Genomic DNA, 19,568 nt, shown 5'->3' on the forward strand with positions numbered 1-19,568 from the left:
CGTAGATGCTATTGGGAGATCGGTTATAAGTTCCCATGGTCATAGGTCCCCACATAATAAAGTTATCATAGATAATGAAATAACGTACCTATTATTTGCGGTTGACCATTTCATACTTACCGGCTATCATTATTTTGTTTATTATACACTACCTACTAAATTGATAAAGAATATTATTATTTTCTCGAAATAAAATGTTAATAATTCTGTGTTATTACACTTTATTTATTTAAACATAAGTGACAATTACTAATTAGTGTTGCTTAATAACTAAATTTGTAGCCTACGCCAATAAGTCCTGAAAATGTAGCCCATATAATCATCTAATCACATGAAAACTCTGTTAATTATTACTCAACATGACATGTTAATAGTAATCAAAGGCATAGCTAAACGTTATGGCAATATCACAAGCATTATTTTTGCAGGTTCCATTTTGTCTTGCTTAATTTGCTATTTCGTTGATTTATTCAGTTCTAATGATTGTGTACACACAAATCATGTAAAAAGACAGTTTTTCAGCCGAGTCTGCAACCACGAAAGATCATTTTCATGTCTCGTTGAAGTACCGAATAAATTTAGAGTATTAATTATAGTTAATGATATAGTATAATAACGAGCGGTAACAAGCTAGTATAATAAAACGTCAAGTTTCTGGCTAAAATTGTAGTGTTTATTGCTGGCTTAAAACAATTCATAGAGAAATTGGGCTCTTAAACTGTTTTGAATTTATTATTTAGTTCTAATTTGAACGTTGAACGTACAACATATTTCTTATCTCAAATCAGATAACAGCGTAACAGATAAACATTCAAAATAGATCCGAAATGGTCATTCCGATAATTGTTTTTCGTCGTCGCTTCGTAGTTTTTGTTACATTGCGGCGCGTAACAGCGTAACGCTTTTTTGGTAACACTTTTTTTCGGTTATTTACCGGCTAAATCTCACCCTTATCTCCTACCCCCTATTCCACTCCCGTCCCCAACCCTTTCGCTTTTTTCGTTACGCTCTTTTGGTAACGCTTTTTTCGGTTATGTGCCAGAGCTAAGTCATGAAAATGTCAATATAGAGTAATAGGTGCATGTATTTTTACTATTGGCTACAAACGAATTAGTATTCTAATATCGTGTCAATTTTGTTGAAATGAGGTTGTAATATGAGTCCTACATAATAAAAAAGTATTTAATTAACTTGTAATTCTTGTTTACTTTACTTTTCATTTACTGTGACAAAATGCTCGACTGTGTCTACTGTCTACTGCTTTGTCAAAATTCTGTTGGCAATATGTAGCATACATGCTTAATCATTTTTTTTAAACTTAAATTACATATAGACATATTGATATACAACAAATAGTAACTTATAGAATAAAAAAAAAGTTTTTAACTGTATGTATATACCTACACCGCTGTCATATGTTGTATAGCAACACACATAGTTGACGCTATACAACATTATAACCATGATAAAAGCATTTAATGCGTTCCTTTACTTGGGCCTAAAAATAATATTTTTACCTTTTTTAAATATGATATATACTATGATTATGACTTAATATAACATACTAATATGTTATATTAAATATAACTGCCATTTAAATTATAACCATAATCACCGAGGACGTGGATTAAAGCGTATAACGACACTTATTATATTACAATTTTAATGTGGCTGTTATATTGATGTTATAAACATTGTATTTCACTACTGAAGTCTTTTAAAACCTTTATGTGTTAGTGGCCACTATGAAAACCACTTTTATTCGTACGGCAGACGCGCAGAATTATTGTAATTGTTTAGAAATTATCCATAATGTGGTATATATGAAGGCCACTTGTAAAAATACCCTAGATGGGCAGAACTATTTTTTTCATTAAAACGTTTATAATTAAATTAAAACGGCCATAATTATTTTTTTAATCTCTTCCGACATGTTGTTACTGTTATTAAGGGAGGATCCAAGATACACAAACTCTTTTCCAACCTCAAAGCTATATTTTTTTTACTTTTAACTGAACGTGTCCCTCTTAATTTATGTTTTATTTGATGGATTCTAAGACCCCAGTAAATAATTGAAGCCTCTACTCCAAAATGATTCAAATTATTATTGACAGTAAAATTACCACTTATTTTAATCTTAAATGTTATTTATGAAACATATAAAATACACACACGCGCAATATATTCCGACAACTATTGAAAGTGAGTGGTCTATGATGAATTAGTGGTTATTCAACCTCTGATACTTCATAAATCAGATGTTATACTTTAAAATTTATATATTTAGTTTCTCCATCTCTCCATTTCCGCCTAGATTTAAATTACTCACAACATACATTTTTTCTCTGTCTCTTTTACCTGTTATTTTGGCTTGACTCAATTTTTATTATAGTTTTCAATAAACAAGAATGATTTTTTGAGTTCCTCTAATGCAAAATATATTTATTGAACTATAACTTTCATTTCTCGATAATTATATTTAATAAATATTAATTTTTACTTTTATTGTAAAAACAAGATTATGTTGAAACAATTAAAATATAATAAATAAAAAAAAAATAATTTTTACTTTAAACACATTTTCCTTTGAAGGAAATACATTAAATCATAAATATTTCGAATGATCTGCTGATTTTTTACTGTTGTTAGGTACACTAAATTTCTATCGTAACATTCATTTCGTATTAGTTATCCTGAAATTATTGATTTCCCCATTTCATTAGTATTAGTTTCCTTTTTATCATTAGTAGTGCTGACACTGAGCAAGGGGTTTTATCACTTGTTCACAGAGTTACCGGACGGCGTGAACGCCACCAGTATGATGAACCAGACAAACGTGATTAGACACTGGAAGAACGAATACGTAGAGGAGTCCGACGACGACAAGAAAACGTATTTCGGTGACATTGATTGGTACTTGTGGTTGTCGAAACCAGTTTGTTCCTTTTTATGCGTCAGTTTGTTCTCTTGTTTATTTATTTGGGCTATAAGAATATGTTATCGGCAGATATATGGCTACACTGACACTTGTAAAACCAGGCCATCGTCAGAGTGCAAACGGACGGACTCAATCGAGTCTTGTTCAACTGATTGATTGTTAAGCATTTTTGTTTATTTTTTTTTATAAATTAAAGCTGCTATTTTAGTTGTTAATGCCTATAATGTGAGTGTAATTTGTTGTTTTTTTTTTATTTAATCAAAATTGTGGCTTAAGTTATTTTAAAATAATGTTTAATTTAAATGATTAAATAATAGGCTTTTTCAAAATTCCCTTTCTTTGAAACTGTTTAAACCCAGTTTTTATATTTTATAAATGTGGCGTACGAAAGAAAAAAAAATAATGTTGCTTACCTAACTACTGAAGCACGTTAGGCCTCGGCAACTCTACTACAAACGATGTACAATTTAGGTAAAAGTTACATACAAATAACAAAAGTAAACAGTTTAACAGTTTTTATATTATACTTTGATTACTAAACATACCCCAGACGCGTGGCAGGCTGAACGGCTGAGAGGGCGTCCTGGAGGCATTCAGGTAGACAACGTGTACACTCCAGTCTTAGTCATTGACACGGTAGAAAGGGGGTTGAAGTAGATATAAAAACCCGAATCAAAAGGTTAAGGTTTTTTCTTATTAACTTAGAAAACAATGTGGAAATTTAATACGTGGATACGCGGGACGGCGGCGGATGGCAATCGCGGACCAATGTTAAATCAATAACTGATTGTCGGATCGCCTACAGTGGTCCTCGCCGCCGTGTTTCGCTGTAAAAATGACACCCCCCGGACCTCTTCATACACCGACGGCCGGTTCGGGCCGATGTAGTAGTTAATCGTTCCCACCTGCGGTGAGACGGTGGACAGTTGATAACACGACCGGGCGCACATTTAATCGCTAATAACGGAAACATGCACTTGCAGGCCGTGTCAACCCTCCCCCACTAAACGGTCCAACCGGTGAACTTAATCGGTGTCTGTTCCTCCCTGTCTTTCACATCTCCTCGAGTGATATCGCTGAAATCTTTTCAGGCAAGCGGGCCATCAGAGCACTCGCATCGCACCGGTGACCTGGTGGTCAAGGGCGGGCGTAGTAGAACTGAGAAGGAGGGGACAGGGAAAGGAAAAGAGTTAGGAGGTGGTGTCTGACGGTGGTTGGAGGAAGATATCGATTTCCTCGATCGTATGGTCAAGTTGACCATCGACGGTGACGTCCATCGCTGCATTCTTTTCCTCCTCTGCCGTTGTTGTTACCGGGGCATGTGTCCTCGGTGTGGGGATTGGTTTCCTCTTCGCCGAGGTCTTCCCTGGGTCGGTCAGTGGCGTCGGTTTTTCCAACCAGTGTTGCTGGGATATTCGACTCATTTCTTCCCGCTTCACCTTCCCCATCGCCTTCCGGTACTCGTTGAGACGGATTATCCTCTTCCATCTCGCCGATACCGTGTTGCTGTCCAGTTCAGTGCTGACCGTGGTCGTAGTTCCGGCAGACTGATTCGCCGTGGACACAGCTCCAGTGTTCTGGACGGCGGAGTTGGGTGGTGTTACCGAAAAGTTGGAGACGTCTTGTGGCCTGGCGCGGTTTGTTGCCACGGGGACCTGCCAGCGTAGGGCGTGGGCTGACGTACCGTAGGTCGCGTTGGCGGCTAATTGATCAGTGGAGGTGGTGCCGGGACGCTTGTCATGCAGGCTTGCCACCCACGGGTGAAGGCCGCCCACAAAGCGGGGTGCTTCTGTAGCTCGCTTTGGGGAGCTGTGAGTACTTGGTTCGACGTTAAAGTCGAGCTGGGTATGGTCGCCCCAAACGACTGCAGCAGCTGTTGCCCACGAAGGTGATGCTGCACCATGGAATAAAGGAGGTTGCTGCTGTTGTTTGGTCGTATTGGTTGAGACATACTGAAAATTGCACAAAATATTAATTGACGCAGTCTCAATATCTTCTGCAATGAGTAAGCTAATGAGGCCTGTTAAGGTCCTCCTTACCCACCAGATGAGACGATTTCAGACACGAAACGTGAAGTTTCCGGGGTGGTCGCTGGTCAGTGAGGTAAACACCTGAGCTTAAGCGTTCCACCAGTCGGACAGGTCCTAGCTATATCTGCGCGAACCCCGCATAGAAACCTTTGTCAGCGTTCGATAAATTATGAGCCTTGTAATACACCCAGTCACCAGTCGAAAATTTGATATATGACGAAGAATGGTATTAATGCTTTGAAGAAGATCATTTTTAAAAGGCAATTGATTAATAATCTAGAAAAAAATTGTGCAACTTTAGTTATATATAGGAAATTGATTATTAATTTATTAATATGAATCTTTTTTTAAAATTTAAATGTTTACATAAATATACCCTACCCAGCATGTAGTGTTTAGGTTTAGTTGTGTAGTTCCAAAGGTTCTAAACGAAATTGTAAAAAAAAGGGTTATAAATATAGCATTACTAATCAAAAATAATAAACAAAGATTTATATAAGCAACGGTCACTATGTTTAGAAAATTAGTATAGAATTTGTTTTTTTAATTTAATTCCTTACACATAGTTACTAAATTATAAGAATTTTAACGTACTTATTAGACTACTGATTAACTGTGTCTGAAACTTGTGCAAAATGGTCCTCTCATAATTTTATTTACTTTGATTTGGAAGTTTTTTTTTTAAAACGTTCGGCTACATGCAATTTAATCATTAAATCATAACTTTTCGTGCCTGAACGGCGACCGAAACTATCACCACCACACCCCCCGCTTTTTTACTTGGCCGTTTAAAGGAACTTCTGTGGATCCGGCAAATTTTGGACGACCACGACCATGCCTGTAGCCGTAACAGCGTCATCTTAGGCCGATCCCGAGGATTTCAAGTCATCTTCAGGATCTCTTGTCGGATCTAAAAACCATTTCAAAATCGAGTCCAACAGCAATTGTCGAATTCGAAGAGACGAGACTAGCGATTTTCAACGAAACGAAGGACTTTAATCTAAAGCTACAAAATGGCACAACTAGTTTTAAACATTATCGATCACTACCATGATATAATGGACAACAAGAGTGATTCCAGAGTGAACGGTTGGCCCATGTTATCCAGTCCGTTCCCAACGCTGTTCGTATGCCTGTTTTACGTGTACTTCGCCATGGTGCTCGGACCCAGACTGATGGAGAACCGAAAACCGTTTCAGATGAGAACCATACTCATAGTATACAACTCCATACAGGCTGCGTTCAGCGCTTGGATATTCTACGAGTACATAATGAGCGGATGGGGAGGTTCGTACAGTCTAAAATGCCAACCTGTCGACTATTCCAACGACCCGATGGCATTGCGGATGGCTCGCACGTGCTGGTGGTACTACATTTCCAAGTTCACCGAATTCTTCGACACGTTGTTTTTCATTTTGAGAAAAAAAAATCAACAGGTGTCGACTTTGCACGTCATTCACCACGGGTGCATGCCCATGAGTGTTTGGCTGGGAATGAAATTCGCACCAGGCGGGCATAGTACTTTCTTTGCGTTGCTCAACACTTTCGTGCACATATTCATGTACTTCTACTACATGGTGTCGGCAATGGGACCCCAATACCACAAATACATTTGGTGGAAGAAGTACCTCACCTCGTTCCAAATGTTACAGTTCGTGTGCATCTTCGTCCATCAGTTCCAACTGTTGTTCGTCGAGTGCAACTATCCAAAGAGCTTCATGATCTGGATCGGCCTGCACGGCGTCATGTTCTTGCTTCTGTTCTCAGACTTCTACAAATCCAAGTACACCAAAGACGGCGAACCCAGATCATCTAATGCAGGCCAATCGAAGATGCAAGCTTGCATGCCAATCGAAAACAACTACAGCAAGTATTCGTCCAACAATCACGAGATCGTGGTGTACTATTCGAACGGTATAAACAACGGCTTAAAGCCTACCGAGGACACCAAGACCAAGTAGTTAACACCGACCCCAATCGAGTTATACACAACGTTCCTAAACAATAGAAAATAGTTAATTAACTCAATCAGCAAACAAGCAGTCACATAAGATAATAAAAAATAATAATTAACTATAATACAAAATAATAATATATAATAAAAATAAATACATAATAATTTATGTTAATCTGTTCGGAAGATTTATAAAATCTTACAAAAAACAAATTCTTCTAGCTAGTCATTTAAACTTGCTAAGCAATTATTGGTTTGATGAGAACGAGGTCATTGATAAGTTAGCGCCGAAGTCGTTTTAAAATACGCTAACAGACTAAAATTGTATAACCAACCACATGCCCCTCAAAATACCTATTAACTATCAGATTAAACATTTTTTATTTTATTGTCTATACTACTTTATTCATTTAGTTTTTTTTTTAAATATTAATTTTATAAATTGCAGTATAGTAACATAATTATTTTTAAACTCGATTAATAATAATAATTGGATAATAATAATAATAATAATAGGTACCTATTATTCATCGATATTTAATAAAATACATAAAAACAAAACCTGCGTCTTGTAGTTTTCTTCAAAATACATTTTATTGGATGATTTCTATTGTTAATAAATGAAAAAGTTATATTCTTCTTGTGAATTATAATCGTATTGGCTTGTAATATATTGGTATATAATCACATTATTTTAATAATAATAATAATAATAAAAAAATTCGAATAATGATTATTATAAAATAAACTAATATTTCAAAGGTTTAGTTAGAATGACAGTTTTTGCAGTAAATTCATCAATTACATTTTTCGTTATCTATTTGAATATCCGATTCACAACTTATGCGTGGTAAATCTTCTAATCTTGTTTCGCCCATCGTACTTCTTAATAGTGTTTTGACAAGTTTTAATTTGGAAAAAGTTCTTTCTGGAGAGCAGCTAGACACCGGAAGTGCAACTCCATTTTTTTAACTCTAAATTTATAAAAATAAATATGAGCAGTGCTTCCGACGACTCGAGACTGATAACTAAACAATTAAATTAACTTAAAGCTTAGTTGCAAAATGTAAAACAATATAAGACATTTAAATTCAATGATATTTTGTCAGTCGACTTTACCGTAATCACATGTCAGTCAAGAGTACTCGGTTGTCGCTGTCCGTCTACAAGGTTGAAGTTCGAGAGTTCGTTCATTTAACACCTAGTAGTCTCTACTATTTCCTCGTGCACTTGTCTTGCGATTCATTCGCAAAGTTGTTACTCCTAATATTGAAGCATAGTTCGAAAACAACCGGGTAAGAAGTAGTGCCGCTAAGAGCTCTAAACGTGGAATAGTAATTATCTTTAGCGTGGCGACGCGTGACTTGGCACATAACAATCGAACAGCAATCTATGTGGCCATATTTACTGTTCGTACGTATAAACAAGCACCGTATGCTTCCACTGACGCATCTGAAGAGCCATATTTTATTTTAGTAATATGCGCCAAACGGCTTTTTATAATTGTGTTATTATAAATTTCCATCATGCGATTTAGAGGTGCATTTTTGGTAAAATTGGATCTGGTAATTGGAAGGTAAAAAAAAATGTTTGAGCCTGGTGTTGGTCGGGACGCGAATACTCAGCTGTTGCAAAAGGCGAGGGGCGTCAATTCGGCCTTCTAACAAACCCAAAATAAAGCGAGAGCTGAGGACATTGCGCCGTTGTTCTAGTGATTGTAGTCTAAGAACGTTATTAATGGGGCTGTAGTCATGAGGTGGGTGTAAGATTTTTAGGCAGTAACCAACAAAACTCAAAAATCTATTCTGCACACGATTAATTCTTTGTCTGTCACATGCAGTATATGGCGCCCAAATGACAGCGCCATACTCTAAGTTAGAACGAGCTATAGAGCTATAAAGAGCAGACAGGAATCCGGAATAATTAAAATCTGACGAATGTCTCCTAATAAACCCAAGAGCTTGTAACCCTCTACTGATACCTAACAAAATCTGTATGGGATCGCAAAACTAGGGAAGGGACATAAAGAAGTTCAAGATCTTTTACTTGGCCAACTCGTACGACAGGCATCCCGTTTAGAGAATAGTTAAATGTCAACATCGCCCGCATATGGTAATAGGACATGATTTTACATTTGTCGTTATTCAGGGATAATACCTAACGAATTACACCAGATTGAAAATTTATCTAAAACAGCTTGTAGCATAAGGCATCCTGCCCTAAAATGTAGTTAAATTGCATAAAAAATCTTGGCATGGTCAGCAAAAAGTAGAACACGGCATGAAACAAAGAAATAAACCTGGGACCTGGAAAGAAACCATGTTAATCAGTGGAAATGGTTGACAAAAGAGATCGGTCAATGTTTTTTTTAAAACAACTAACTCAAATATTTTACCTAAAAAGGGCAAACCAGAAATGGGTTGATAATTTCTAACGTCAGTCGGATCACCCGTTTTTAAACTTCTGATTAAAAATTAAGTAGGTTGGTAAACAAAGAATATCGCGACAACGATATAAGAATAGGGCAATTCCGTCAGGCCCTGAACCTCGAGTGGTAGCCAACGAGCTAGGAGCAGCATTCACCTCGTCGAGGTTATAGAGATAGAGGACGAAAGGAAGGAAAATTGACTTGAGGTAAACCTATCTAATAGGGTATTTGAAACAATCCTAGGCGCTTTATATACAGATGAGAAGTAAGAGTCAAACAAAGTAGCTACTTGATTGCCCGAAGCCTTGACAGCATCCAAGCGTACTTATTCAGGAATGGCGTGACCTATCTGGCGGCTACTGACAAAAGACCAAAACGAACGTTGATTAATACACAATTTTTTCTGTAAAGTATGCATATTTAATTATTTTTTTTTTATTATTAATACGGATATTATCCAATTACAATGCTTCACACAATATGCGTAACAGAAAACATTAACTTATGATCTAACTAAAACTTACACAAATAACATAACAATTACAATTATAATAATTAGAGTAATAATACACAGATACAGGATATTGTTAAAAACTAACTACTAGATAGTATAAAGTTCTGTACGAATACCATGTCATAAGAATTAAACCCGAAGCATCCTAAATCATTATCGAGTTAACAAAATATTTGAGTTAGCATAATACCTGCGAAGGATGAGACATAGAAGGATATTTTTTATTTTCATTTTTGTATGATTTAATATCATTGGGCAATCCAGTATTGCACCCGGGTACAAAACATTTGTTGGGAATTTTGGTTAAAAAACGTAACTAAGTCTAAGTCTACAAAAATTTTTAATTGAACAACGTGTGCAGCATTATTAGCGCGCAAAGGGATGATTTTCAAAACAAAAGCTCGTGTATTTTGAGACTTTATCGGGTATCCAACGCCATCTAGCGGAGAATTCAACTGGTGCGTTTTTTTCAATCTGCAAATCGGCAGAGTGTTAACACCTGATAAATCCACCTTGGGCGAAGCTCTCAAGAGACGATTGATAAGCCAAAACAAAAAATACGAATCACGAATTTTAATTATTTTTTGTAAAGCCAACCTTCAGCGAAATAGTTGGAAAACAATACCGCAGATAGAGCACAAAAAAACAGATATGTACTACAACGGCCACGACCAACATTCACGGAAAGGAATTAAAAAACTTTGAACAAAAATAGCGTATTATAATCACTTGTTATCACTTGTAAAAAATGTAATATAATCGAGTATCAATTATTTCTACCGAAACAAAAAGAAACCAATCGATCGACAAACAGTTAATCACTTCAAACGAACCGCGATATTCCTTCCAATAGGTCTAAAATTCAGAAGGTACTAGTTCGTCCCATTCGCCTTTTAGCATTATGATTTTTAGTCTGATTATAATGGGACCTATTAGCCCGAAAGGGTCGAAAATCGCCGCAACACGAGTGGAAATTTCGGTCAGGAATGGATCAGAATCGGATTGAAAATGTAACGCCGGCACGACTCCGGACCTTGTAAGGCAAACCGGATCCGGAACGAATTAGGGACCATCCGAAATGGGTCCGATTAATTACTCGAATCTGACCCGATTAAATACCTAGATTGGATCCAGTTAAATACTGGAAACGGATCAAAGTAATATAAGAAAGTCATATCAAAATCCGAATGAAAATATAAAAATAATTTTGTATATTTTATTTATTTATTTATTATAATTTACGGGCATAACCCAGGTTTACATATGTGTGCATAATACATAATAATAAAATATAATACACAATAACTAGAAATAGTCGAAGAAGAGAAAAATATAGCAAGTATAAAGTGGCGAAAAAAAAAAATAATAAAAATATAATGTTATTAAAACATGAATAATGGGTCTTCTTATATTTTAAATTTATATGTACAAATGGAAATACAGACTGATCATTATACGCAACATTATTTCCATCTAAATTGTCAAATAATAAATACAAAAAAAACAAATTATAACATTGGCAAACACAAATTTGGTAATGAGAAAACAAACAGACATTATTTTTACGCTGTTTTCACTCTCACTATTTTTCATTATGGATAAAAAAATAAATAAAGAAGTATAAAAAAAACTTAGGAATTGGTTTTATACAGTTAAATGTATATTAAATTAGAATAAGAATTATATATTATAGTTTTATTTACAAAAATTAAAATATTAATAAAGTTCATTTCTCAATTCTCAGGAGCATCATGTTGAATAATTTGCTTTGTAGATTAACTTTAATTTTTCTGACAAACACCACCATCACCATTTCCATCGCCAAGATATTTCCAATTTTTTGACAGATTAAATGCATGGGTCAATGCTGTTTTAAACTCGCTATCTTTGGGTGTAACTTTTCCTGATCTTATAAATTCATTAATAATGCATCTGTAACAAACGTATTAAATTTTAATTTCAAACAGTAATTGTTTTATGTATATATGTAAAGCACGTGACAAATGTATAGAAATATGATAATTTACCTTTGATACACCTAAAAATGTCATTTAAGACAAATTTATCTTTATTTTTACAAAATCCTTGAGCTACATAATATGTGTCAAGGACTCGAGAATGAACAATTTCTTTCAAAACTCGAGCATCAATTAAATGAAGACTTTTTTTTAGATCAATAAAGTTTTTTATGCCATTACACTTTAAAAAAAACGGTTACAATTATTTAAAAATCAAGCAATAAAATGAAACAAGAAAATAATATTTTGTACTTACAATTAATTTGTAAATTCCAGGTTCATTTTACAAGCGTGTTTCCAAAGCTAGCAGCTTTTCCTGTGTGTCACAAAAATATTTTTTCCAACAGTACATAAATTGGAGTTTCACTTGTAATAGTTGTGGAAGGATTTGTACTCATATTGCTTTAAAATTGTTTCTATCTATCTATGGGCGTATTTTTTCCTGAACTTTTGAATTCATTAATAATGGCATCTGTAACAAACGTATTTTATTTTAATTCCAAATAATAAAATAATAATAATATATATATATATATATATATATAATATATATATATAACTACGTGACAAATTGATAGAAATATGATAATTTACCTTTCATACATTTAAAAATGTCAGCCAAGACAAATTTATTTTTGTTTTACGAAAATCCTTGAGCTACGTAAAATTTGTCAAGGACTCGAGAGTGAACAATTTCTTTTAAGACTCGAGCAATAATTAAATGAAGACTCTTTTTTGTAACCATGACATTTTTCACGCCATTACACTAAAAAAAAAAAAAAAAAACTGTTACTAATTAAATACAAATCTAGCAATTTAAAGAAACAAGAAAATTATCGATTTGTACTTAATTTGTGAAATTCAGGTTCATTTTTCAAGCTTATTTCCAAAGCTAGCAGCTTTTTTTGTGTATCACAAAAATGATTTTTCAACAGTACATATATTAGAGTTTCATTTGTTCTAGTTTTAAGGATTTGTACTCATATTGCTTAAAAATTGTTTTAAGTAATTGATTATTATCTTGAGCGGCTGAGAGAAAGTAGTCATCATAGACTGTACAATGGTACCTCCTATAGATGCCTTGAGTTGCCTGTACTCAGCACTATTTACATTTTCTTTTAAAGCTGTTGGAATTTTCGTTTTATGGGTAACAGATTTATAGAAATCTTTTTTGGCATCTAAAAAAGTATAAAATTATTTTTTTATTTATAATACTTATACACTTCTTTTATTTTGGTTTCTGGGTCTGAATCATCTAAAGTTGAGAGTGCATAAGGATTTTTTTTTAATTGCAGCAATCTTTTTAAAAAAGGTTTCGTTGCTTTTGAATACTAGATTTTTAATTTTCATTCAAAAACTAAATATTTGTATTATTTTATATAAAAAAATATAATTCCAAATTATAAAGGCAATTTTATTTTACTTCAATTCAAAATTACTGTTTTTTATTTTTAATAAATTATTTTTATATATTACCTGTGTATCCTCTAATAATGACTTAGTCCACTTCTTCTAAGTGAATAATTATCACTATCGATAATTATCTGGCCAGAATTCTATTTGTTACACATGACAACTTAAAAACTAATAATCCACACAAACGGTGTAATTATGCATTTATATAATTAACAAAACTAGAAACGACTGAACAATAACGATACCGACTTTGGTGGATCCCTTCGTAAGACCTGAGTGCCAACTCAGGCATGAACGACGATGTGGGCATACACGACGGGCAGAATAAACAAGCGGCGACCGCGACATAACTTGGACGGCAAAGAAGAGGCAAGCCGGACTGCGGCGGCGGTTAACGGCCGTAGATAAGCCGTTGATTGCTCCAACAATCCTATCCATTTTTAATTTCGACAACCAATTTTTTTACCCGATTTCCCAGCGAAAGTTGTTTGACATACCGCTCTGTATAAGGTTTTTTTCTAAATTTTTTTGATAATTTACAACGAAAATTTAATATCCTACCTAGTTGTCAGTTTCCAATCTAGAACGGATTTCGAATTCACCCGCCCGCAAGTTTATTAAAACGGAATCCATCGTGTTGTTACTTATTTATAATATATTAATATGAATTATAATGTTCGAATGTCAAATGACCAAAGCTGAATAATGTAATACAATAATAATGTGTATTGTGTATGGAATATAAATGCAGAACATAAATAGGTACTTTATATTATTTGTCTTTTTATCATATTTAATAAATTTAAAATGATGGGTTCTAATGGCCTGTTTAAATCCTCTGGCAAATGGATTTTTGTAGTTAAAAAATTGAAAATTTCGTTTATTACTCTTATGAATTTTATTGTTGCACCGCAGTTCCCGAAGTCGTTTGAAGATTGGGACAGGTGAAGAAATAACTCTACTACTGAGCTGCGAGTTTTACCTTCATACTATTAGATTTCCAATTCACTTGAGCAGTGCTAAACTTATTCCCTAATTTAAAGCCTACATTATTTGTACCTGTTACAGTTTATAAATATATTTTCACTCTATAAGGTTGCCATCTTCATCTTGAAATGCTCCAAATGTTTCCAAAGCATTTTTAGCCAACTTTACATTATGATAGGCATCTGGTGTGAAGTATATATTAGATGGTATAACATTAAAGTTTTGATATCTTCAAATTGCACCACAATATTTTGTATGTGCTTGTAAGTAGTAGTAATAAGGTCATTCACAGTAATCTTTTATCTAATGATCATTCACAGCCCACATAAAACCAACGAGACATTCACATAATCACATTATAATTATGAAAAACGAATTTTCAATAATATAAAAACAATTTTATAAGATAAAATTATATTTAATTTAAACAAAAACATTTAGACTCTATGATTTCTTTTTATTTCCACCATTTAGCGTTACAGTTGTTTAGCATACATTTGTTATGCTTTAATAATCTTTTAGATCGATGATAAGGTTTTATTTGGGTAGGTTTCTTTATTATTATTGGATTTCTTCAAATGAATACAGTGTCTTCTATCAACTCATTTAATACGAACTTCAACACTCTACACCACCTGCAAGTGTTAGTTGAAGACATAGTTAGGGCTAAAAAAATCAGCCATTTTTCAGCCGAGCCTGCAACTATGATAGAGCATTTTCATGTCTCGTTGAAGTACCGAATAAATGTAGAGTAGTGGTGGAATTATAGATAATGATATAGTATATTAACGAGCGGTAACAAGCCAGTATATTAAAACGTCAAGTTTCTGGCTAAAATTGTAGTGTTTATTATCTGACCAAAAGTAACGCTTTTTTGGTAACACTAAGTAAATAACGCTTTTTAGGTAACGCTTTTTTCGGTTATTTGCCAGGGTTATGTGTCGGAGCTAAGACATGAAAATGTCAAAAACAATTAACTATAAAATTGTTTTTTTTTTTAAGTAGGGCGTGATAACAGGGCGTGATAGCAGGGCGTGATAACAGAGTCGTGATAACCGGATTCGATACGGCCATATCACGATTCTGTTATCACAATCCTGTTTTCACTACTGGTATCACAATCCTGTTATCACTACTGGTATCACACACAAACACACATGGTGGGGACGGGTGAACGCGGTGACGGAACCGCGCTAGTATAGCGTCAACGCTCGACGGACACAGTAGTGAACTGCCACAGCGACAATGGTCGGAAAGGGGAAAGGTATACGCATGAGCAACAGCAGCAGACGTAAGCGGACGTGCGAAGAGCCGAAAACGAAACTCTTGGCGGTCAAAGTGATAACGATAAGTTTTAAGGAGAGAAAATTCTTACACATAGGATGCGCGTGGACGGAGACGGGATATGCTCCGGCAGCGATGATTGTGTGTTCCAACGGATTTATGAACTTGAGCTTAAATCAAATCGTCGGACTGGTAACGGGTATTAATGATCTCACGCGGTTCGTGGGCAGCAATCAACGCGCGGCGTTCCACGTACAACCGCGGTAATATCATTAAAAAAACCAGATGTTTTTCAAAGTCATACCTGATCATCAACGACGCGCACACCCGCCTTACGCTGACCGAAGAAAATTTGTTAACGTTGGAGTGGAATCGCGAAGCAATCGTACGGGCACTTGATGATAACGCGAAAATATGTACAGCCCTGACGGAGCAATACGGCACGATGAAGAATGCGATGACGGTGGAGGTGATAAATCGATACGCAACAATGTCGGTCGATGAGGTGTACACCGCAATGATGAATCATCCTGTACACGGATTACCACCGCGAGAACCAAGTTATTACAAAGAAATCGCGTTCATAGAATACAAACGGCTGTGCGACGAAATATGGGAAGAAAATGTTAATACGATGATGATGATGCCTAACTCACAATGGAATTTAGCAGAGTTACTTGACGGTTACACAGATAAGTAAGTAAAATAAAAAAAAACCTATTGATTATATTTTAGTACATAGTAATTATAACAGGAACGACGTGGTGGAGGTGGAGGAGGAGGAGGAGGAGAAGACGAGTACTACACCAGTAACCAAGTCAGACGGTGGGAGCATTGCTTCACCACCACCACCACCACCGTGCGATAGTGTGGATGACATGACGGTCGAAACCTGATAAGGTTATTTCCCGTTAGACCGCGTACAATGATAACACAAAGAAAATGAAGGGACGAAATAACCACACACACCATATATAAACGAACACGCTAAACCATTTAATCACATTCACACATACAACCAAATCAAAATGCACTACAGATATTCACCACCATCGCCGCCAAATTCGCCGCCACCGTTTAGTACCAATTGGGTGCATAACGTCGACGACGATGATGATGACAACGGGTTGCCAGAGTTACTACCGATGAGCGTAAGTCGATTTTATATTAAGGGAATAATTATATATATATATATATATATATAAGGAGCGTATAGTAAAAAAAATGTGAAACAGGTGGTAGACGCGGCAGCAGCGGAAGCTGTGAGACGAATACAGCTGCGAATAGAAAGGGTGTTCTCGTTAACCGACGTAGTGGGTAAGTACATCGACCTTGGGTGTGTGTGTGTGTGTGTGTGTGTGTGTGTGTGTGTGAGTGTATAAAACTAAATTTACCAATTACATTATCACCAGATCTAACGATGTCTTCGGAGGAGGAGGAGAGCAGATCGTCGTCCACGTCAAGTGTGATGGAACTACCCGACAGCGACGCGGAGAGCACAGTCGAAGAGACTGAAAGTAGTAATAGTAGTAGTAGTAGTAGTAGTGCCGATGACGACGACAACACTGACTACGACGATGACGATTATGAGGGAGAAGAAGAAGAAGAAGAAAATGACGACGCTAGCAGCAGCAACAGCAGCATTAAACGGCGGGCGGACGGACCTGTGCTTCGCAGGCACATAAATAAAAAAAATAAAAAATGTAACAACGAATTCAGTTTTTATATGATTAATATTATGTGTGTTTGTTATACTATATATCATCTTGACGAACGATAAAAATAAATGAATATGTGTAATGTACCTAAAAAAAAAAAAAAAACTGTGTATTCATTTTGTATGTTACCCGTCCAATCAATGGTTAAAAGAAAAAGGTTGATAACTGAGAGCGAAGAAAGGAAAGGAAAAAAAAAAAAAAATTTTTAACGCAATGATTATTTATTTTTAAAAAATATTTACAATCATAAAGGAATATTAAATTTAAAAAAATATATATACAAAAAAAAAAACAGGTATTGTTATATCAATTGGTATTACAAAATTTTGTGCACTTCGCTAGTCAAAGCGTTATATTCAAAAATTTTATCGTGTACGATTAAACAATAAGCAGCGGTGTTGTCAGCCACGTTGCTAGCCGTTTCAAAATCTATACGTAAGTCAATCGGTGCGTTCTTAACAAAATCATTCTGTTTCGAACAATCTACAACGACGATGGGGGATGTCGACTTAAACTCTGCTGCGGTGAACAACGGTTCTCCGACCGGAACGCCGTAATACGATTCTTGAAAACTCGCATACATGTTGTACAAAAACGAAAATTTATCACCGGCATAATCGATTTTTAACGTATCGTACGGATACGATTCAGAGTTGAGATATACTTTCAACGTGGTCAACCCGCATCCGTCGAACTGACTGGAGTTCGTCGCGAGTTTATTTTTCCGATCGGTCTGCAAGGCTACTATCACGTATCGCGGCTTTTCCGTGTGCGTGCTCGTCTTAACCGCCCAGGAATGTTTGTTCGACCGGGGGAGCGACGGATAAGAGAATAGCTCCCAGCTACGGAAAGCGATGGATAACGGTTTTTTCGCGTCCAACGCTTTGAGCAACTGCAATCTAACAGAATCGTTTACATTGACGTGCGGCACTGTCCACGTAACGTGATCCAACACAACGCTTGCGGCGGCCGCGTTCGTTGTAAGAGCATCACTGTCGGTGCTCGCACGGTGCAAAACGAGTTCTTGTCGCGCGTTAATTATGAGTTTTCTGTGATCTTCACAAAATCCCAATATCAACCTGAGCGGTATAACGACATCAAACTTTTTTGTTGTGTTCGCCGACCAACCAGCGTTCGCGTACCGACCGTGTACCGTCTTCTGCATCGTTACGTACCCCTTGAGCGTGCTAGCAACGCCGGGTTGTCTCACCCGATCGATTTCGACTGAATTCAGCTCATAGCGAATCTCGTCGAACAAAAACATCAATCCGTTGGTGACGATGGTCACGTCGGATGTGTCAGTGGCCGGGGTGACGACAACGGATCCCTGCAGACATAGCAGTGATTCGCTAGGGAGTGTGTAGAGGTCCTGGTGTTGAATCGCGATGCGGATCTCATCGTTGTTCGTTAGACTGTTGCTGGAGAACGGTTGATAAGTGTGAAACTCGTATTTAGTGATGCGATCGTCGAATTCGACTCGCCGAGTGATGTCCAAAACGTCGACGTCCATTGACGGTGGTTTGATTCGCGGCGAGTTTGTAGCCGAGCGCCGATAACGTTTGCAAGCTCTGCCGAGTTAACCTGGAACGTGTCGACGGCTGAATGTACCGAACCGGACGCGTGTGGACGCTTTTAAACACCAACCCCATCGCGCACGTGTAAACGTACTGTGATTGGTTCACCGCGGAAGTCGACCAGCTTCGAGTTCTGATCGGTAATCGTGACCCGCACGCGGTCGAGACGATCCGTCGCTATTGGATAATAAATCAGATTACGCGGTGATTCTGCGATCTGAAACCCGGGCGGGACGGATGGGAAAAAGTCATAGATCGCGCGACTACGAACGCCGTTGACGAATGCACCTGCCGCGACGTTGCATGTGATTCTTATACACGTAAGCGGATCGATGGTGATCAGACGACCGGATCGGTGCAAAGTGTTCGCCGGCAGCTCGACCCGCTCAAACCCCAATAGAAGGCCGACGCTGTTGGGGGCCGCGAAGCTGATGTCGCGATTACACAGGAGTTCCGATTCAAACGTGTTGACGTTGGGATGAAGCGCGAACCGGTAATCGGGATTTAGGTTTTCGACTAGTGACTTGAGCACGCGAGCCAAAGCGGACACCTCGTACGACCCGACGGGTATCACGACGTCGTCATAGGCATCGTCTGGTAACGGCGACGGCGCGTCCGATTTGATCTGCACTGAACCGGTACCGGTGGCGACAGTGTCATCGTACATATCGATGTTGGCACCGCGTTTTTGAACACCTGGCAACCGT

General features: G+C 36.7%; 2 protein-coding genes across 2 annotated transcripts; one reads left to right on the forward strand and one right to left on the reverse strand.

Annotated features, from left to right (window-relative positions):
- The first annotated feature begins 5,981 nt into the window (after positions 1–5,981).
- Positions 5,982–6,929, forward strand: LOC126845355 (elongation of very long chain fatty acids protein AAEL008004-like). Its single transcript, XM_050584012.1, has one exon. It carries the CDS (start codon positions 5,982–5,984, stop codon positions 6,927–6,929), a length of 948 nt encoding a protein of 315 aa, XP_050439969.1.
- Positions 6,930–17,603: 10,674 nt separating this feature from the next.
- On the reverse strand, positions 17,604–18,797 carry LOC126845397 (uncharacterized). The gene has a single exon (XM_050584051.1). It carries the CDS (start codon positions 18,795–18,797, stop codon positions 17,604–17,606), a length of 1,194 nt encoding a protein of 397 aa, XP_050440008.1.
- Positions 18,798–19,568: the final 771 nt, after the last annotated feature.

Source organism: Adelges cooleyi, unplaced genomic scaffold (genome assembly GCF_023614345.1).
Source record: "Adelges cooleyi isolate 19-005CV unplaced genomic scaffold, UGA_ACOO_1.1 ACOO_flye_CR_arks_rails_tigmint_CR_PRNA_784, whole genome shotgun sequence".
Lineage (NCBI taxonomy): Eukaryota > Metazoa > Arthropoda > Insecta > Hemiptera > Adelgidae > Adelges > Adelges cooleyi.